This window comes from Centropristis striata, chromosome 10 (assembly GCF_030273125.1).
Source record: "Centropristis striata isolate RG_2023a ecotype Rhode Island chromosome 10, C.striata_1.0, whole genome shotgun sequence".
In the NCBI taxonomy this organism is placed as follows: domain Eukaryota; kingdom Metazoa; phylum Chordata; class Actinopteri; order Perciformes; family Serranidae; genus Centropristis; species Centropristis striata.
The window spans coordinates 30,842,348-30,864,914 of NC_081526.1; the positions used below are offsets into that span (position 1 = coordinate 30,842,348).

At 37.6% G+C, this 22,567-nt stretch overlaps 1 protein-coding gene across 2 annotated transcripts in view; it reads left to right on the forward strand.

The window, feature by feature from the left end:
• tmeff2a (transmembrane protein with EGF-like and two follistatin-like domains 2a) overlaps positions 1-22,567 on the forward strand; it is a 166,476-nt gene that overhangs the window by 61,992 nt on the left and 81,917 nt on the right. For both annotated transcript variants that reach the window (XM_059342571.1, XM_059342572.1), the window contains exon 3: positions 6,480-6,609. In XM_059342571.1, the coding sequence (XP_059198554.1) occupies positions 6,480-6,609 (130 nt within the window). The remainder of the gene's footprint in view (positions 1-6,479; positions 6,610-22,567) is intronic.

Here is a 22,567-nt window from a genome sequence, read left to right on the forward strand (position 1 = left end):
ATGTCAGCCACAAAAGTTACACAAAAAAGTTGGATTGCGTTAAAAAAAAGTTATTCATTAAACATCAGACACAGAAGTTACATAAAAAAGAAGTTAGGTAAAAAGTAATTTTCTTTTTTTTCAAATGCGACACAAACCCTGACCCTCCTGGGTGAAAGTCCACCAATTGATCGTCCCATGACGTAGTATAAAGAGCAAGAAAGTCCGCATTAGACTATGCAAGTTAATGTATGTAACAAATGTAGTGATTTTACCCTAAACCATGATGTTTTTATGAACTTAACCAGTAATTCACAACGTTAGCCATGTGTTTATAACTCGGACTGTAGTAGAGTGCCATAGTTTGACGTACACAAACTGCAAAGTAATGTATACATGGCCATTTTTGCAGATGTCTGACTGTCCTCACCCTGTCTGTAGTTGTTTCTTAAAGTGTGTTTTTGCTCGATTCTGCAACTCCAAATGTACCAAATGATTCCATTCCATTAGCCATTAGTCAGCAAAATGGGGGCGGAGGACAGTGTAAAACGTAACTATGAGTCCTATGTTGTTGCCTGTACAAACGTCTTATATTGCCGTTTTTGAGCGGAGCCCAGTCTCTGTGGGACAGACAGTTAAAGTCCCCTCCTGCTCACCTACTGTAACTCTCACTTTAGTTGTTCTCATTTACATGTGTTTCTGCTGTCATGGCAGACAACTGAACAAGCATAAGATAGTGATGTGAACCATGTATTGAACGGCTTTGGTTCATTTTCTGGCTGACCTTTTTCTCTGCCAAGAGAAAGGATTTGATAGATATTAGAGAAATGACACATGGTTATCAAAGACATCGCTTGTTCTTTCAGAGTTTGTGTCGACAAAAACACTTTTATATGAAGTATGAGTCGGCAGAGTAGTGAGATAAAATAGGATTCAGTACTAATGCATTTTGAGTGTGTTGAATGTGTGCTAGAAGGCACCTGAGGCTTTTATTATAAGAGATTATAAAATATATGTTTTTACTGACCCTTTTGGATTTATATTCCAGGGGCTTCAGTTGATAGGACAGTTTGAACCAGGAAGGCAGGTTATCATACTATACATTAAGAGTACAATGGGGCTGGTTTGATGCACCAAAAGAGAGAAATAAAAAAAAAACAGCGTATAGGATCCAACACCGGACATTTAGTAGTCAAGACCAGTATTATATCTTATATATATATACATATATATATATATATATATATATATCATAGTATATTATATCGCACTTTATTCTTCCTGACCACCAGAGACAGTATGCGAGTCATCCAGAATTCATAGAACCATAGTTACATCCACAACTCACATCCTAGTTCATTAGCTGTGTTTCCATTAAATTGAAGTTAATTTTGAAGTTAATTAGTGAGTTTCCATCAACTGGTTTAGACCAGAAATGAAGCTGCATAAACTTACTTTGATCAGAAGATGGCAGTGGCATGTATTACTGTAGGCTAATCCATCAGTGAACAGTAGAATAAATACAGATTGCAAATCGGAAACCTTTGGCCGCCAACAAGATAAAATGTAAAGAAGACTCCAACAGCAGAAAGCTTCTTCTTCTTCTTTTGGGTTTTCCGGCATAGCAGAAACAGCTGATCAGTCACATGAGTTAAATTTTATGTGTCAGAATTGATTCAGAAAAATCGTTTCCATCTACCATTTAGTGCATTTACTATTTTTGTTCGGAAAAGACAAAAACCACTTCAAGCGCACATAAAAACTTTATATGCACATTTTTAAAAGATCTATTGAATTTTGGTGTTTCCATCAAGCTTTTCTCATGGGAATCTTCAAAATGCACATAGAAATGAATTGATAGAAACACAGCTTTTATTCCTACATGCCAGAGTTCATTGTCATCCATGTATATAGTACCATTTCTGGTGGTCAGGAAGAATTCATAGATCTTTAGTGACATCTTAACTTACCCCCTGTTTTAGAAAAAGTACTGTGATGTTTTTTTAGAATTTAGGCATCAACTTGGTAGTATTGGTTGTATTGGATCTATCGGCATAAGTTCAATATTAATAATAACTATGTTTCCCTAAGTGTATAAACACATGAAACTCCTTCATATCTAAACAAATAGGTCCTTTTCATTTAGCACACATTGTAGCACAGCCATGTTTCTGCAGTAGCCACTGTAGGTTCTCCTTCATGCTTGGAAAGGAGACCGGTCTCCCCTCAAAAACAACCAATATTTACATTTTCCACTTTCTTTAAATGAAAAATGTTTAAATGGCATAATCCGCGTTATGGCAGGCGGGTCGGTTGAACAAACGTCAGACTTTCACCCAGGAGAACGGGGTTCATGTCCCATGTGAAAACAAAAGTAAACTGTGATTTAAACATTACAAAACTTCTATGCATCACGTTTTGTGCAGCAAGTTTTTATGTAACTATGTCACTTCCGGTAGTCACATCACCCTTGTAACTACTTATTTATGTAAATGTTTTTACTGTTTAAACTGTCTTTTATAATGTTTTAACAGGACATTCTTTGCCCTAAACCTAGGTCAGTGGTTTTGTAGCCTAAATTAAATGAATCTGCAGCCTTTTTTACAACCCTGAATCATGCCTGGATGTATAATGACATGCCTGCTCTGTACCACGAACCACAAAATGCTCATATGGGTTGTTGTGGGAGGTATTGACAAAGGACTTATTCTGTCGTTGGGTTAGGTTGGAGATTTGTTGTTTGTTGTACATTGTGGTTGTTTGCAGTTGGTTCCAACCTGCAGCCTTCCAACCAGATGCACTACTGCAATGAAATATCACTTTCGTCACTATTTAATTATAAACAATGATCCCAATCACCACCTATATTGTATGATTAGCTTTACTTTAATTTAAAATGGGTTCTTATCAGGAAAGTTTCCCTTTATCCTGCTATTCCTGCCGGTAAACATCATCAGAGCTGCATGTGTTGAAGCTTCTGTGTGAGAGCCATGTGGTGTTGTACGAGGTCACAGACAGATGATTCGGCCCAGAGAGAACAGATTCCAGGTCAATCCATTAGAGGCTCAAAGGGAAACAGAAGTGGAGACAAAGAGCCACGAGCTCCTTAGCCTCGTTCCTATGGGGACTCTCAAACGAGCCCCTTGTCCTTGTGATGTCACACCCAGCAGGAACACATTTTCACACATTGCCCATTTTTCAGCACGTTTAAATTTAATCAGGTTATGGGGCTGTGACTACAGAGCGACAATTTCTGTGGACGCTCTCGTAGCCATTCCTTCTTCCCGGGAAATAGAAGGGACTATTTCTCAATTGAATAATCACGTTTGTTATTCCTGCGGTGTAGCACAGGGGAATCAATATCAAATCAAATGAATATCTCTCCTCTACAGCCAAAAAAAATGAAAACTAAGACTCGGTGCTCTGGTGCCATCAGTCATCTGAAAAATCTGGAGTTGCTCCGAAGCCAACAAACCATGTGGGGAAATGAATGAGTAATGTTCTCCTGTACCTGAGCAGCTATTTTGCTCAGTGCCCTTGAGCAAGTCACTTAACCTGTGACTGCTCCAGTGGAGCCGCACCAGAGGTGAGCAGCAGTGGATGCCGGCCAGGTTTCCAAAGATACATGCAGCATGAATATTAGTCATTAAAAAGAACGTGCAGCAAAACCCAAACTAAGTAACAAAGCAATTAAAAAAGACATCCGTCGGTAATACTTATTAAGAATTTAAGACTTCGCAAGTCACTTTAATCTGCTTGATCATGAGTGTTTCTCCAACTTTGCCCTGTTCACTTTAAACCTGAGAAAACTCTCAGGAATTAGTGTGTTTGTGAGAAAAACTGATTGAGAAATGATGTTTTCAGCGCCTTTGAAACTGTGATGTAGTTATAACGATATGTCAGTTCCATAATTGAATACAATGCTGACAAGGCTTGCGTCCAACCATTCTTTATAGCTTAATGTAAATTGCTAGTGAGAAACAAATGTACGGCCTGTAAATCTCCAAACTAATTTATAGAGCTGTCAAACTGCCAACTGTGCAGTCTGTTTCAATATGATAAAAGTATCCTGTATCTGTTATTTTCTGCATAATTTAGTTGCCTTATTCTCATTTTGTTTTACCGTTTCTATCCATCATAATGTAACCCCATAACGTAGACAGCACAAGTTAAACCAAAAACCTTTTGCTTAATTTTTCACAAAGATCTTCTGAAAATGTACACGGTCATAAATAAAGTTGGAATAATATATATATTTTTTTGACCTCTTTCCATGAAATGATTGTGACAATGTGATTTATTCTTGGCAGATAAAGTGTATATCTTCTCAAAACTTTATAAATCTATCTCTTACAAACATATCACAATGAAAATGAAACCACAATTAACAGATTGTGTCTGAAAACAAAATTATTTCATTGCATTTCACACTGACAAAAGGCTCATATCGTGACAAAAAACCCCCGACATATTTGACACATATTCACGCTTGAGAACAGTAATCATTCATAGCTATAATATTTCTAGATTTTCTTTTTTTTTTATCTTAAAATAACAGGTGAATTTATTTGTATTTTTTGTGTTTTTTGTGTTGGGTCTGTGTTAATTGTTGTAATACTAATTTTGGCCACAAGAGGCTGAAGTGCACCACAAACTGGAATTAAAATCACTGATGTCTTTTTCCAGTACACTTTTAACTCTCGAGCCTCTCGTAACACACGGCCTTGCGGCTGAAATGAGGTTTATAAAAGGGAATACTATGAAAAATTTGGGGAAAAAATGAAATGGCAGTGAGCAAATGGCAGAACTTTTCCTCCATCTGTCCCACAGAGGGAGAAAAACAAACTTTGAAAGGTTATCCTGGCCACCTGTTTTCACCTGTTCTTTAGTCATAAACCGAGGGGAGATATTTAGATTTAGACTTTGATCCGACTTTGAATATGGATCACCAGATTTGGTTTTCCTCACTTGCCTCTCAGGGCTTCCGTACACACGTTAGACATCCTTGAATCATCTTTGCCGGGCTCTTTGTCAAAGTTTGAAGAGTTGGAAGAGTTTTAAGCTGTTCGTTTAACTCGACACTCCTTTTCAAATGTTTGCTGCAAGTAGAAGTGGGGGAGAAAATCGATACAGCATAGTATCGCAATATTTTGAGTGGCGATATTATATCGGTTCATGGCCGACAAGTAACAATACTGAGCGTTCTGAAGGCCCGTCAGTATTTTCACTGCTTTTTTTCCTGGAGGCTGTAGCGGGCCCATTTTTAGAAATATAGTGGAGATACTGGTATCATATGAAACTAGAAGATCAAAGGAATCTATACAGTCATTGAAAAAAAATATTATATTTATATATTATGTATATTAGACCACCCTTTTTCTTCAATTTCTTGTTCATTTTAATGCCTGGTACAACTAAAGGTCCATTTATTTGAGCAAATATAAGGATAACAACAATAGATGATGATATCTAGCCATTTTCCATGGTTTTCTTGATAATACCTAAAATCATTATCAAGAAATCCATGGAAAATGGCTAGATATCAGCTCTTAAATTAAACTCATATGAGCTATTTTGGTAGTTATCATTATATTTGTCGAAACAAATGCACATTTATTTGTACCAGGCATTAAAATGAACAAGAAATTGAAGAAAAAAGGTAGTCTAATAATTTTGACTGTAGGTGCATCAGGATATCGTGTCGGGAAGTTGTCAAACTAACGCTGCAAAGATAGGCTCTGTTTATGTTTCATTCAAAAAACGCCAGAGCAGTGAAGCTTAAAGTTGAGGAAAGTTTGAAAAAATGCTGCAGTTGTTGTCGTCCATACATGTTTGATATCAGTTCAGTTCAATTTGACTGAACACTTTGTTGGTCAGCCAATAAAAAGACTGAAGTGAGATGAATAGAGAGAGTATTTTCTCTTATTTGACAAAACATTTCTTGATTGACTTTTGTGGACACATAATGCAGTTAAACGGTTAAATCTCAATATATAGTATTGCAACACTCACCATATAGCAAAATGCTTAAAATCGCAATAATATTGTATCGTGACTCAAGTATCGAGACAAAATCGCATGGTGGGACCGATACGCTGAATCATACCTCTAGCTTATATAAGTATTTATTTCTTCATTGATTTGTTAAGAACTGCAGTCCTTTCCTATTCTGAAACAGCTCTTCTAAGGTGAAAGAACATTTTCCAGCAAAATGCAAATGCAATGATAAAATCAGTCCTTCACATTTGTTTTCTAAAGTGGCATTAATTAAATGAAGTTGACCTTACCGAGGCCTTCCATACACTGTGATGATTAAGCACTTAGCTGTGTTAAGTAAGTACTTACCCTGTCAAGGAAATGGCTTCAGTCCTGACAATCTGAATATTGAGTGAACAGTCAGATTTATTTTGAAACACGCTCATCCTTGGTGTTTTTTTTTTTTTTAAATGACCTGAATATGACTTCCTGCTTACCTGTGTTGTCCTCTTTCCTCTTCACAGTGCAACAACGACTATGCCCCAGTGTGCGGCTCCAACAATCAGAACTACCAGAACGAGTGTTTCCTGCGCAGGGATGCCTGCAAGCAGCAGTCTGAAGTACTCATTATGTCAGAAGGCGCCTGTCCTGCTGGTATGTGCATTTACATTATGGCGCCTACACAGATTTATAAACAAGCACACACACACACACACACACACACACACCAACACACACACAAACACACACGGGAGCACTGACACTTGCAGCATTTACATCGACGTAAAAGTAAGAAGGGAAAACGCACTGAATATTTCCTGCACTGTTGTCTCTAATGCAGGAAATTAGGGATGGGAATAATTCATTGATGATCGATTAATGGTCGTTAAGAATTTGGCCGATGATTATTTACACACAAAACACACTAAAAAAATGCAAGATTACTGTGAAAACTAACCTCTAACCTTTTTGGGGGCTAAAACATAAAACATTAAACTCCTTAACGTTATCTTTACGGTTTAATCTCAGTTGAGTTAGTTTGATGATAGACAGAATCAAGTCTCTTTTCGTCCTTTCAAAATAAAGTTGTCCGTTCTCAAATCAGGCTTTTGCATAGTACTGTATATATATATATTTATATATATATATGTATATATATATATATATTTATATATTTATTTATTTATTTATTTATTTTTTTGCCCATGAATGCTGCTTTTATACATGCTGGAGTATGTATAAAAACATAGCGATTCATCGATTAATTGATTGTTAACGTTATAGATAATCATCGTTGGCATGTTTCTTCCAAACGCCCATCCCTACAGAAAATATAATCCAGTTTAAACATTATTTATACAGGCTTAAATGTTATTATCATTCTCAGCATTATATGCTAATGCCAGTGGATGGGGCTCAGTGATGCATTACTTCAAAAGAAAAATTACATAAAATGCATGATGAAAAGATTGCCAGAGGTGACAGACTGATGTAATTTCCCAAACTTTAATGTAACAAGCAAGGCTACAATGACAAGTGACGAGTATTCTCATAGAGCAGATGAAGATTTCATCATAGCCACACAACGTCCTCACAAGAAGAAAGCGCAGGCCGCGTCGCTCCACATGCCTCTCGGCCAAAAGACGGAATGTTAAACAAGTTAATCATACAGTTTAATTCAATGCTGAGTGTTAAAGAGAAAGTGGAAGAAAGCTTGGCAGCTGTGACCTTTTGGTTATGTAATGTTTAAATAAATGTCAAAAGGCATAAAATGTAAATACTTGCCAAATTGTCATAGGTAGTTACTGTAACACTGAGGCCAAGAGGCATGCTCAACAAAGCAGAAAATCGAATGGCTGAAGCACACATCATCTCCAATGGTCACTTCAGTCTTTTCTGGGGTGTGTAGACATTTCTGTTCTTTTCTTCAGAGTACTAGAATTAATACTGTAAGGGATCCAGTGAAGCTGCTTTAAATAAACACTCACTGCATGACTATGGAGAACAGTATATGGAAAATGTGGCCCTCTCTGCTACAATCTTTTATTATCTTTTTCAGTGTGTTTGTTTAATGGGAGACACTATAGGGGAACACTTAAGTTTTTTAATGAATTCTTGGAAATTGCCGCTACACAAGCAATTAATGATACATTCACTCTTTTTCTCAGTTTGATTCCTATCTCCAGTCATTGAAAATATTATAAGACCATTGTTTTCTTCAATTTCTTGTTCATTTTAATGCCTAGTACAGCTAAAGGTACATTTGTTTGGACAAATATAATGATAACAACAAAAATAGCTCATAGGAGTTTTGATATCTAGACATTTTCCATGTTTTTCTTGATAATAACCAAAATCATTATAAAAATGAAAACTATTTATAGTTTAACTCATATTTTTCTCAATACAGAAATGTCATAGCTGTATCCCTCAAACGTGTAAATGGAAAAAAGTTGCAAAAAATGCTTTGATAACTTTTATAAATTTCTTTTAATAAACTAAAACAAAATAGAAAATAAAATGCACATGGTGCCCAATTTGCAAAATCACAGTATGTACATCAAAATTTACAATAGTTTAATCAAAGTGTATTGTGAAAGAGCAAGAGATAAAACAAAATGAAAGGGTTAAAGATTATTTCAAGACACTACAAGTGAACAGGGTAAAAAAAAGTTTTGTGACATTTCATGTTTGAATTTGCAAATTACTTTATTATTTATTATTTATTATTTATTTATTATTATTTAATGCAGTGTGCTAACTATACCATGGCTTCGGGGAGCTCACTTTGGTGCTGGGGGAGGGAACTGACTGTGTGATGCAAAGAAACATTCATAGCTGCAAGCATGTACAGTGCATCACATATTAATATGTGAGAATAACCATAATGCATGAATCATACATCTGTAATAGCCCAATTCTTTGCATGGTCCATAATGATAAACATACATACAGAACAACATACAAATAGAAATGCACAAGACTTTTCACAACATTTGTTAGCACATATGTGTCAGCTGACGCACCAGTTGCTGCCTAGTGACAAATGCACAGAGAAGGCTACATTAATAGTGAAGGACAAGCGTTACTTACCTTGTTGTCTGCTGGAATACTTGCGAAGTGTGTTGCAAAAATATGTTGTGCATAATCTACAATGGTGTAGATGTATTGTCATATATTGTCAGAATGAACCAAATAAAGTATTGTTGGCAAATGTAATAACCTACTGATATTCAATAGCTTTAAATGATTCCTTGACCCAGAAAATGTATATTTTGACACCAAGATTGACCTTCTAAGTGGCTTGGAAGATATATTGGTTGTCATAGATTTTATATGGCTGCCATCTCCGTTCCGCCCTCTTGATGAAGTGGCTCCCATCAAAAATTGGTGATGGAGAGTAGGGCTGCACATTTAATCTAATTTTAATCGTGATCATGATTTTTGCCACCACGATTAAATGAACCTGATCGTCGGGGATATTTCCATTTTAAAATGCGTCTCTCCTGCATATCTAATCAAGCACTTTCTACACCAGTAGTCCACCAACCACCAGGGGGCGAACACATAGTTAAGGTTTCATGTAGCTGCCTGAATAAATAACGAGCGAGCACTAAGCAGGATGTGACGTAGTACTCGACACCACAACAACTTGCGCCATTTGTAAAAAGCGGCCAAGCAGTGTTGCCAACTTAGCGACTTTGTTGCTATATTTAGCGACTTTTCAGACCCCCTTAGCGACAAATCCAGCAGCTTCTTCTGGTGTTATTGGAGACTCGTTCTTACTCTTCTTAACGAGCTGCGGGGGCTGGCAGCTCGTTAAGAAGAGTAAGAACGAGTTGAAGCGGCACAGTCCTCCTGCAGCAGTCTCTCCCAGCTGCAGAGCCAGAGGGGATGTTAACCCCTTAGCGTCCAGTCTGCAAATTGCTAACAGGCTAACAGTTAGCTCTGTAGCAGTACAGTGTGTATGTGCTGCTGCTGCAGGAGGTGTTCACTTAGCGATCTCTGTTTGTTTACAACAAACACCGTACACTCTGTTCACACACTAAAAACTGTTCCTATTGTATGTTTAAAAGTAGTGCAATAAAAATACAGATGTTTTCCCTAACATGATGAATAATCGTGATTAATAATCATGATTACAATATTGATCAAAACAATTGTAATTATCATTTTGGTCATAATCTTGCAGCCCTTATGGAGAGCATGTGGAAAAAAGTTGGTGCTTTTGTCCGACATGTCCCCATTCTTCTCAAATATGGTCCGAAGCCACCTGACTACTAGTCTGTAAGAAGACTATGATGTCATGGAATCAAAATAGCCTAAAATCTCAAAATTGACAAGTGCATAAAAAGGTTTTTGCCGATAGCGTCTGGTCATAAAGAGTCTCAAACTGTGTTTTAACTGCTGGCAAGTGAGTACAAGCAGGATAATACTTACTGGAACAAAGAAAACATACTCCACTGAGGCTGTTCTTCAACAACATAGTTTAGTTGTAGATTATCCCTAATATGTAGGGAATATTTTCTCTGAACATAGTTTCTGCTCAAATTTTTCAGCTTTCCTTTGGCTGGAAAGAAGAACAGCTGAGTAATTATTGAACATAATTGAGCCGACTGTTTGTTGATATAGTTTGGTGTTTAAGCTGCTGAGTAGGCACTTTCAGTCAGAAAAGGTCAGCCACTTCATTAGTGTGTTATAGAGACCAGTAGTGCTGCTGGAGGACACAGAGCCATAAACTTAAAGGTTCTTGGACATAAAAGGTTTGGGAACCGTTGTAGGAATTTACTCTATAGATGGTAGAGATAAGGTCCTCGTTAAATGACTACACTTTCATCCTGATGACTGCATAAACTTTGACTGCTGTAATTTAGACACCCAGTTAATTTTGTTTATGCTGCTATGATTTGTATTTGGGGCATTCCATTTGTGACTAGTCTAATCTAATGATACATACTATTACATGTTCCTATTTACATAACTTTCCATTGTACTAGTATGATATTTTTATGTGCTGCTTTTATATTTGTCACAAACATCCACTAGAACTCAAGGATGAACTGTTTAGTTTTTGGTGGTCACAGGTCAAAAGTCACTGTGACCCTACAAATCACATTTTTGGCCATAACTCAAGAATTTATATGCTAATTATGACAATATTTTAGGATAAACTTCACTGTGACATCATAATGTCCTGCAAAAACTCTTTTCTTATTCAACGCCACCACTCAGTAATAGAAGGGGAGATTGTGACCATCAGGGCCGGAATTTCATGATCTTGCATTTTGGCCTCGTGCCCTTGAAAAAAATATCTGCCCTGAGGCCACGGTGGCCTTGATGCCCCACTCACACTGCTCCAGTTAGTTTTGCGTTTTGGCGTTGTGTTGCCATTGCCTCAGCAAAGTGTCTGTCACCAGTCAGTCAAACCCGACCCACCTCTCCGTCCGCCTCCGAGACATGCGTGCATTCACACACCTACACACACACACACACACACACACACTGAATATACCGAGCTGCCGTGCCTAACTTTCTGTATCAGCCCCTGATCGCTCTGTGTCTCACCACTAAATATTGGCCATGTCCTGGCCATTCGTCCGGCTTTATCCTGTTGCTAAACGCATGCCACTTTCAAAATAAGAGCGCATTATGTTAACAGAATTGACCACAGAATTTACAAGAAGACTGTCAAAATAAAATATACAAGAACCCTTATTTTCCTTTAAAATAATTCTTAAAATATGCAATGATTAAGATCAGTGTATATGATGGAATAGTGGCATCATAATCTGCAGAAGGCCACCATATTTGGGTTTTTATGGGGAAAAAAATCTCTGAGTGGGCGGATGCCCCCAGACCCCCCTAGCCAGCTATTTATCCACACTGGCTGGCTGCTCCATGTCCTAGTGGAAAGCATGTTGACAGCAATTAAAAATGACACAGTATAGGATAACAAAGACTCTATAATACGGTGTCTACCAACTGTGAAAAATGTTATGTGAGGTGTTTACTCTCATTTAGCTCTCAAAGAGCACAAGATTGATGCATTTTACTTTACAAGGAGATATTTCTTTACCTGCTTGACAGTTTCAACTGAGACTCCATTCTTTTTCAGAAGCGTCATTACTAGTCGTTAAATTAAATTCATTATGGATGTGGACTTAAAATCATTGTTTTATTTTATGGCCTTGGTGCCCAGGCTTTTGGCCTTTGAGCCCTCAAAAAATTGACAACACAAAAGGCCAAGTGGCATGCCCCTAAAATGATGAAATTCCAGGCCTGGTGACCATATTTCATATTAGCTCATCCTGGGTGTCTACCTTGAATCTGTGGTGATTGTATAGATCTGCTGTGCTGCCGGGTTGAAAATGTTTTTTTTTTCTTGGCCAATTCCGTGACAGCCTACACTAACAACTTTTCTTTCATGGACTTTCATTAAAATAAAATATAAGTTCATAATAAAACATTTTCTTCAAATAACTAACAGGGCCGTCTCCCACTCGGACATATTTCAAAGTAAATGAAAAGTAGTTGTGGTGTATCCCACTTTATCGGTCACTTAAATGGGAAAAGCTGGTCCACCTTAAAGTTCGGTCCACCTTATGTGAGTCTGGGCCACCACTTCAATCAGCCAATGGTGGCAGCAAGAGACAGGGACTTGGGGGCTTGGGTCTTGAGGAGTTGTAGAGTTTATTCACTGACAAATAGAGTTGTAGATGTTCAGTACAAATAAGTGCTGCTGTCTACAGTTCAGGCAATGACTGTTTGTAGGTCCTGATGGCTGTAGTGGTAGATCCATGACCACTTATTTTGTGCAGTAGAGGTGGTTGGTGGCTGGTGGGGGCCTTTTTCAACCCTTCTTTGCCATTTTGTCACTTATTCTCTGCAACACAGCGTTCCACCTCATGAGTTGCTGCGTGGATTCTCTCTGTGAGTGCTTGTCCAGTGTGATCTGCTCCCAGTTGTCCACTGTGATGTATAATTTGTTAAGGTTGGTCTTGAAGTTGTCCTTGAAGCGTTACTTTCGCCCGCCGCAGGCTTGCTGACCTACAGTACCTTCAGCTGGAAGTGCAGGATGTGTTAGATTTTATTTAATTTTATTTATGTGTTAGATTTATTAGATTTGGTGCTGCTTTATGACTGCTGGAAATGTTGGCTTCCTCCTGAACGCTGATGTTGGTGCATCTGATCCTTAGAATCCTTTGTAAGGATCTTTGGTGGTTTTGTTCCAAAGCTCAGGTGCCTGCTGTAGGTGGTCTATGACTCAGCTACATATGGCAGGGTTGGGGAACAATGGCTCTGTAGACCAGGAGTTTGATTTGGGCTTTTAGGTCTTGGTCTGCAAAGACTTCTCCTGAGTCTGGCATATGCACGGTTACAGCGTTGGCGATGGTTGACCTCAGAATCTAAATTTTATGTGCAACGTAAAACCATTGACTGCTTAAAGACATTGGATTTACGTTATGAGACTGATCATTGGTCATGGGCGAATGGTCATTGTTGTGGCGTCTCTACTTAAAGCCTTTTATTTAATTCCTTTAATGTCTTCACTTCATTTCTTACAAGACATGGATGCAAACTGCAGCTTGAGTGGTTGACGGAGGCATTCAAAATTCTAGTAATTCTTGACAGCAGGCAGTGATTTGCCCCCCCTGTAGTTCATATTTCACTTGTACATTTGTAATTAGGTTTGGCCTATGTAATGTGTTTCATCCTTTGGTGACAAATCCAAACGGATGAGCATGTACTTCAGAAAAAAAGCATTCCCTCACGCCCACAAAGGAATTCTTTCTCAATCTACCAATTAGTGAGTCATGTTCTGAATAATGTGCTTATAGTTGTGAATGAGTGAATCCACTGGCAAGGTGATGTTGGCTGTTTCTGAGGCACATGTGAATCACTGCTTAGGCTAACATGGAATCGCTGGCTCGAGTTGAGCAGTCGCTGACTCAGTTACCCTCAGTTACAAGCAGCAGGCACGAGTCCATTAAGAAGTCCTTGAATGAGCACGGCTCAGCAGAAGGAACATGTGGAGGCTGAGTTTGAAATGTTGGTAGTGGTTTTGGACTGTGCAGAGTCACATGAAATGTCCAGACTTCCTCTAAATTGTTTGTTAATGGGGTTTTTTTTCAAGACATGTGATCAGCCAGTGTGTGTGATATGGATTTGTGTATCTGTTGAAAGAGAGAGGCACAGAGAGCTCTTTCTTCCACGCAACAAGCACTGCTTTTGAAAAGTTAATGCAGGCCACAGTTCAGACAAGGATGTTTTTTGTGGTGCAGTCCTCCGACAAACAGACCATGACAGTGGTTCTACAGTACGTGCTCCATTCAGTGTCACGTTACCCTCAGATGTACGCTTTATTCTGGTATTAATTCAGTGCCAGGCCACAGTAAACAAGCATACTTCCGTCTGTCAGGCTGCTCAGTGTTTATTTCAGAGTCCCATTCTGTTTTATAACAGTGGTTCTTATTCCGTATACTACATTTTGTAAGTTTGTAATTTTAAGTCTAATTTTTGGAGTGGTGGTTTTATTTTGGTCAGGGGAAAAAAATTGTTGAGTAAGATGTACCCTTGAGACAAGCAAATAAATGATAAAAGACTGAAAAAATGGTGTTACAAAAATTACTGTTAAATTTAATGTTAATGCAAAAATGGCCCAGGGACAAATAATAATAATTAAAGCCTGTTTTAAGTAATTAAAACTGGTCCTTTCTTTTCTCTTTAAAAACACGGATGTGATTACCCAGCTACCTTGGGATTTGATTTTATCTCCTGGTCGGAAATTATATTCTGCAGAATGTGTCCTGCTGCCATACAACATACTAATTATTTGCAGTATACACAGTTGTCTTTGTTTTTCCACTTAGTCTATCTAAAAAGAATCTACAAATGTTTATACTTGTAAACCTTTTAGTCAATTATACAATATGTGCACTGATGCATGCAAATTAAACTTTTGAATGTTTCCCCCACTTAAATTAAACAAAGGAAAATCGCTCTGAAATCCCACTGGTATTATCTGTTCCTAGTAGGCGTAGTATTTTTTCAACCTCTGTTCAACAAAGGGTTGAAAGCACTCTCAATGACCATTTCTTGTCCCTTTTCGTTAAACCAAGAGTGCGATCTGTGGGGCTCAAAAACTGAAGAAAATGCTTCATGAAGCTTTATGGAGCTTTGTTTGCACATTACTGGTTCTCAGCATTTCAAAACAACAAATCTGGACCAAGATTAAATTTTTTAGTTGGGTATTTCAAAATAGCGATAGGCCTGAGTGGTCAGTATCTTGGTTTAGACGCCAGTTGTCGTTCAACTTATGCAGTAGTTAACTGTTAATAATCTGCTACCATGTGTTACTATGACAAGTGGTTCATTCCAGCTGCAAAGTGAATGCGTACTGTTATGCTGGAACAATACAACAACATTCAACACTCCACAAAGGTGTTTTAGCATTATAATGTTTGCCATGTAATGTTAGCTACAGCAGCTGTATGTAACTAAGTACATTTACTCAAGTACTTAACCTAAGTACAATTTTGAGTTACTTTTACTTTACTTTTGTAACTTTATACTTCTACTTCAGTACATTTTGAGGCAAATGTTGTACTTTTTACTCCATTTCATTTAGCTGACAGCATTAGTTACCTTTCAGGTCGAGATTTAACATAAAAAATTTGTATAAATTGAAAGTGATTAAGCATTTTTACAAATTAAACCTAAGTATATTAAATAGTTCAAATGAGCCCTACATTAATAGATGTAAAACGCTGCTTAAATAAATACATCGATAATTAATCCAATAAAATATTTAAAACATAAAAAACTATCTGAGTGGGTCCATTCTGTATAACGATTACTTTTACTTTTGATACTTTAAGCACATTTTGATTCTGATACTTTTGTATTTTCACTTCAGTAAGTTTTGAATGCAGGACTTTTACTTGTAGTGGAGTAATTACACACTGTGGTATTAGTACTTTTACTGAAGTAAGGCATCTGAATACTTCTTCCACCACTGGTAGTCACTAATCTGATGGTAAGTTAGCAAGTTAGCATGCTAACGTTAGCTGACCTTCCTGAATTTAAATAATTTATTGTGAATAAAACTTTTATACATCAATTCATCCATGAGAATTATTTCTTCCTGAGTCATGTCAGATAGATTCATTTAATATGGTGTTGCTGTTGTTTTTAAATGACGAGAACAATTCCAATGGACCCATGCTACTTCAAAATGTAATTAAAAAGTACTTGAATATGGAAACTATTTAAAAAGCCCACCCCTATTTAAAAAGAAGTCCAATTTAATTTAACCCTGAATCCAGATCTACACTGTTTTGGAGGCATTTTTAAACTCTGAAATAGAGAGGATCGTTTTTATCCAGCACAGATTCAAGGTGGATATGGGGACACATGGGAAATTAATATTTAGGGAAAACAGACAATGCCAAAATAAAATCTAGTCCAAATTAAACCATTAAACTATAAAAACCTACCAAAATACCCCAAAGCTGTCGCATAATTCAACATAATTCTTGCTTGCTTCTGATATCAAAATTGAACAATTCTGGATAATTCTGATTTAGATTAAATGTTTTTAAAATAATGGGCCCTGCTGAAGGCCGGAGGATATGATTCACAACTCATCAAACCATTCAGTGAGTCCTTGTGCCCTGTGGGGAAGCATCTGCATTCATTATGTTCCTCTCCTCATTTATTGAGGGTTTTTTCCTTTCATTTGTCACTAATCAACGGTCATAATGGGAACATTACTCGCTTCTTTATGGTAGCTTGGAAAAGGTCAAAGACAGCTTGAAAACAGCTCTCCTCAGGAGGCGGAAAGTTTTCCTGCACGGGGAAACAAATGCAATCATAAAAACAATACGGTATTTAGGAATTAGAAAAAAATGAGAAATAAATTAAATTTCACTTTCACACCCGGTGATTAAAACCAAAAGAAAACCTTTCTAAACGCAGTCGAATCAATGTGATATCACGATTACAAACGCTTGCTTTTCATGTGGAAGTTAAACACACAAGATTGCTATGTGGGAGCTCTCTTACATAAGCAACAAAGCTTTCATGTGTGAAAGTAGGGCAGAGAGTTACATCTGAAGGGTTTCCTCTCTGCTCTCTTCACCACTTAGTTGATACTCTGAGCTAAGCTAAAACATTGAGATATCACGAATACCAGCGATACGACCAACTAATTGTAAGGAATGCAAGCGTCAAAACTATTTTTCCCGAGCTGTACATGCGGTGCTTCTTTCCCTCCTCCCTCTCTCTCGCGATCACACCCTGTCCTCTTTTCTGTTTCCATCTCCCAGAATCCCATTAGCGCCAACAGCACACAGTGTAATGGATATATGTCAGCTCACAGTGCCAATACTTGTTTTCCTCGCTGGGGTGAGAAACATCATGGAAAAGACAGCTTGAGGGGGAAAATCTCTTCATAATGGTGGATCGGTGTAAAAAAAATTATTAAAAAAATAAAATAAAAATGTACATTGTAGTAGGTTTTGAACATATCTCATTTCATTTATTGATAAAAATGTAAAAATAATAATACATTATATACATTCAATTTATGAACAATTTTCTAGACACACAAAGATGCTTAACAGAGAATAAATAAATAAAATAAAAAATAAAAAAGTCAGTGGTTGTAATTTTATAACAATAATAATGTAATATAAAAATATTTTTTTAGAACAAAATATATTTTAATGTTTCTTTTTTTTCTATTTAAGTCAGACTCTTACAATTTTAATTTTAGTTCATAAACACACACAGTAGCTTGAGTTCTTGGCCCCCAACTGACTCATGAGACATGAGTGTAAATATGTTGGGTTTTTTTAAAAATATGTATATTATAAAAAAGATAAGAGCCAGACGGATATATCAGTTGTATAAAGCATTTTAGGATCTATCTGTATCGGGTATATATGTTTTTGCCAAAATGGAAAAACTTCTTTTTTATGTCATGTTAGTGCAAAACTGGTGCAACATTCACATAGAAAAGGCTTTTTTATTCCAGATTTTAAAAAAATCACTATAATGGTTACTGAATTTTTCCCCTTGAAGATCGATTAACGGTAATTCCAATTCCAATTAAAAATCCCATATTGGTCTGGCTCTTATTATTATATATTTGCACCAATGCAGTCCAACCAGTCCCAGTCAAAGGAAAATTATTGGTTGGGTATTTTGTTTTTATGGGCAGGCCCTGACAATCAGAGTAATTTTTTTCTGACTTTTTAATGCAAATTCACATTGAGTATTTTAATATAGCATAGATATATATGTTAAAAGACTACAATTTATATACAGCTGTATGATAAAACTTAAAATAGGGTGAGTCAGTTGATATGAATTAATTGTTCAAAACACCTCTTTACATTTGAGAGTTAATACAACACAAGCAAAGATGAAGTCAAGAAACATAGCAAGAGTAATTGGCATGGGTTCAGTTTGAGTCCATTAAGACGCAAGTGCTTTTAGGTTGCGGGAGCGGCCAGTGTGAACAGTTTGTTTTATTTAATGTATTGTATCATTGTCATCTGTGTAGATCAAGTGTGAAGGTGTTCAGTAAAGAGTTGGGTCTTCAGGCTCTTCTTAAAGATTAATAAGGACTCAGCTGATCGGATGGAGTTTGGAAGTTGGTTCCGCCCAGAGGAGGAGAGTCTGGTTTGAGACGTAGAGGCCTTCAGTGGAGGAGCCAGACGTCTTTCACTGGAAGGGCATAGTGGACGAGAGGGTTTGTGGACCTGAACAAAGGAGTTCAGATATGTAGGGTCTGTGCCCATTGGTTTTTTGTAGGCAAGAGACAAGCTATAAATTGATCTTTAGCTCTGTTTTGGTCTCCACCAACTCCTACAAGAATGATGTGGCTCTTTAGCAGCTAAATGCTGCACTACGTTCACATATCCCCTCAGCAGTAAGGGTAAATTTACATTTGATTTTTAACCTTAACATACTTGTGACGCACCTCGTCACATTACCAGTTTTCTTCTTGTGCGGATTGTATATGACCCGTTGTTTACCAACCAAACAGCCACCTGACAGCACAGTTTCATGTGCTCTCATTAACCCTCTTGGATGCGGCGGAGGCCAAGAGGCCAGACGTTGGAGTCTGCTGTCAGTCCAAACAGTAAACAGGAGGCCTGCTGAGGTGCCAGTTTCATGCTAAGTGACGCCACTGAGGCATAGGCAAACATGATACCATAGCCTTCTGTTTTTTGTCCCTAAGGAACAGCATCCTGTAATGGCTTCTGTAGAATGCACAATATCATATCACAGAGGTGTAGGTTGCGCGATCTTACAAAGTGGGGTGTTTTAGCCCACTATTGACTTTTTCAGTGGAACATCTGTCACACGAAAAGGCAAATTTACACTTCTTTATTCCAGTTCCTTGTAGTCCCTATTACCTTTATGTCAGCAACAGATAAGGAAGTTGTGATTTAGAGGGTGATAACAAGAAGAGCTCTCAGCGGCACAAAGCCAGTGGAGGCTGATTACCACAGCATTGTACCACTTTTCTATCACATCAAATGCTAGCCCAGTGCAGTGAGGAGCATTAGCTTAGCGAGGTGAAACAAACCAAGCAGGCTATTTCTCCCAAAGGAGAAAGTTTAGCAAAGGTAAGCGCTAACATAGCACTTTCCAACTCAGTTCATAAATGTGAACAGTGTTACTTCCAGGAAGTCATTAAAAGGGGAGATGGGAGCAGGTTTAATTGACACATTGTTAAAATGTTGATGACATGTTTAATCACCATTTTGTCGCGGTGCGATCCCTGAGCACCGACAGATGACAGCAGCCATATGTTTATGGTGATTTAAGAAGCACACTCAGTAGATCAGGAGCTCAAAGTGAATCACTGTAATGATGTCAGTATAATGTAACATTCAGTACAGGAGAAGTCATCAATACACCACTAATTCTCCATGTACAGGGAAAAAAGTTTGTCAGTGCTAATTAGTTGCAAATTCTATCTGAATTCTAAGTACTGATATTCTAATACGTTATTGATCTGCAGGGAGATTTTCTTTCTGCTTACTCTCCTCTAAGGTCAAGTTGAGCTACAGAGCAGAACCCCACAGGGGAATTCAAGGTCTTTCTAAAGCACATTTTAGAAGAACATTAGTCTTAGATGATTCTGCAAAATTCTGCATTATATCCAATTTATAAATCTGGAGCTTTCTGTAGTCTTTTATCATACAAACTGCTTTATAGTTAAGGTCAAGCATAGAAATGCAAAATTTAATTGCAGCGTCACCAATTCAGTCCCACTACCTGCACACTCAAGGTTTGTAGGTTGTAAAAACATTGATTCACTTGGGAGTATTTTGTATTATTATTTTGATTCAAATTCCAATGTTTCATTTTAGTCTATGAAGAGCTTGAAGGTGGTCACCACTATTATGTGGTCTATGAGCAGTAGGGATGGGAATAATTAATCAATGATCGATTAATGGTCATTAAGAATTTGGTCGATCATTAATCCATAATCCAATCCATAATCCATTAATCCAAATTTAATCCATCTTTGTATTTTTTAATTTTAATTTTATCTCTGACTGCGTATCACTATCACTGAATTGAAACACACCGAGCGTTTAGTTCTGCGGCTGTATGTCAATTAACCAATGAGCTGAGATTAAGATGGATAAAGCTACAGTGAGCAAACTGAAAGTTGCAATAACAATTATAAAACACACAGAAATACAAGAGTAATAACTTGAGCAAAACTACCACAGTGTATCAAAACTAGCTAGCATGAATAACTAGGTTTAATTTTGTCCAAAACACATTTAAATATGCAAGATTACTGTGAAAACTATCCTCATGCCTCTTCGGGGGTTAAAATATAAAACATTGAACTGCTTGATGTTATCTTTACAGTTTAATCTCAGTTGAGTTAATTTTATGATTGACAGAATCAAGTCTCTTTTCATCCTTTCAAAATAAAAGCAGCCCTTATCAAAACAGGCTTTTGCATAGTACTGTATATATTTTTTTTTTATTTTGCGCATGAATGCATCTAGCGATTAATCGATTAATTGATCGTTAACATTATAGATAATCGAGTTGGCAGGTTTCTTCCAAACGCCCATCCCTAATGTGCATAGACTGTATAAAAATGATGTCACCTTGACATCAACCATTGATTTGTGGTTTTGAAGCCTCAAGTTTGGCATTTTGCTCAGCCGCCTTGTTTTTTTGCAACCAGTGCCTATGCAGAACAGATCGGCAGCTGAATGAATGTCATTAGCTAAAACCAACACTAGCTAGCTAACTGTGTTAGCAAGGGACAGTTGTTATTGAAATGATCAGCCGATTGATTTACAACTGATTGAGACCATAAGCAAATTTTTAGACTGTTAACTGAAGTATTGTATCATGTGAAGTGGGGATCATTTTCCTGTTGACTTACATACAAGAGGACTTCTCTTGCAACCAGTGGAGTCGTCCCCTGCTGGCCATTAGATAGAATGCAGGCTTGAGGCGCTTCTGCGTTGGCTTCACCTTCAGCCCAGAGGTTGCCACTTGTCTATGAGTAGCACAACGTCATATCCATTTGAAGAAACCAAAGCAAGAAAGCAGAGACTGGCAGTTGGTCTGAGGATATGGACCTTCAGTTAGCTACAGTAGAAACTCAAACTCAGCCAGCACAAAGCCCACCGTCGGGGGTCTGATCCCAGAACACCATGACTCCCCGCTGGATCGCTAAACTTTCTGTTGCTGCCATTACACCGGTTAGAATCAGCCCACTGTGTCTCCCAGTACTGGGAGTTTGTGCTGGCTGAATTTAAATTGTTACAGCCTTCCTCCTGGCAGAGCGGTCTCAGTGGCGGGGAGAGAGGCAGCGGGACCGCGGGGTGCAATAGCACGCTAATTCTTGTCTCATTTGTGGTCTGGCTGAGAAAATGAATGCACTGCATGCAAAAAAAAATTTTTTTTTCCCATTTTAAATAGTGAATGTTGATATTGTGGCAGCTGCCACTATCAATTCCAGGTATAGGAAACACTGCACTAGCTTAATGAGCTGGGACAGCTGAATGCGTCAGTGTACATTGATTTTAAAATGTATATATTTTACAGTCATTCCATTGTACATTTTCATTGTCTCTGCAGTATAAAAAGTTGAAATAAATGTCAGGAAAACTGACTGATGTGTGAAGTGGATAATTTTTAAAATATGCCTCATGGTTTAGTGTTCGCAGTACTTCGCAGTACGATTGCACCAATTCCTGATTCTCATAAATCAAAGTAAAGAGTCTGCACCAGTATTGTGATCATGTCAAATCAGGAGATAAGCATATTGTCTAAGCCCTGTTACCAATTCTCTGCTTCACTACTAATTCATGACATGCAGAATCATCCAACATCCATATCAGTCCTAGAGACACTGGGCTGACTGGTGTTTGAATCTGAAAGTAAAGACAGTATTCTCTAATGGCGACAGGAAGGAAACCTCAATTCTGGCAAATTATAGTGATATATATAGCTGGACTGTCCACCACTTCTATTTTTGGGGGGGATTTTGTTCTATAAAGCTACTTGGTCAGAAAGATAATTCTTGCAGAATCCTGGGATCCATCGACCCCTG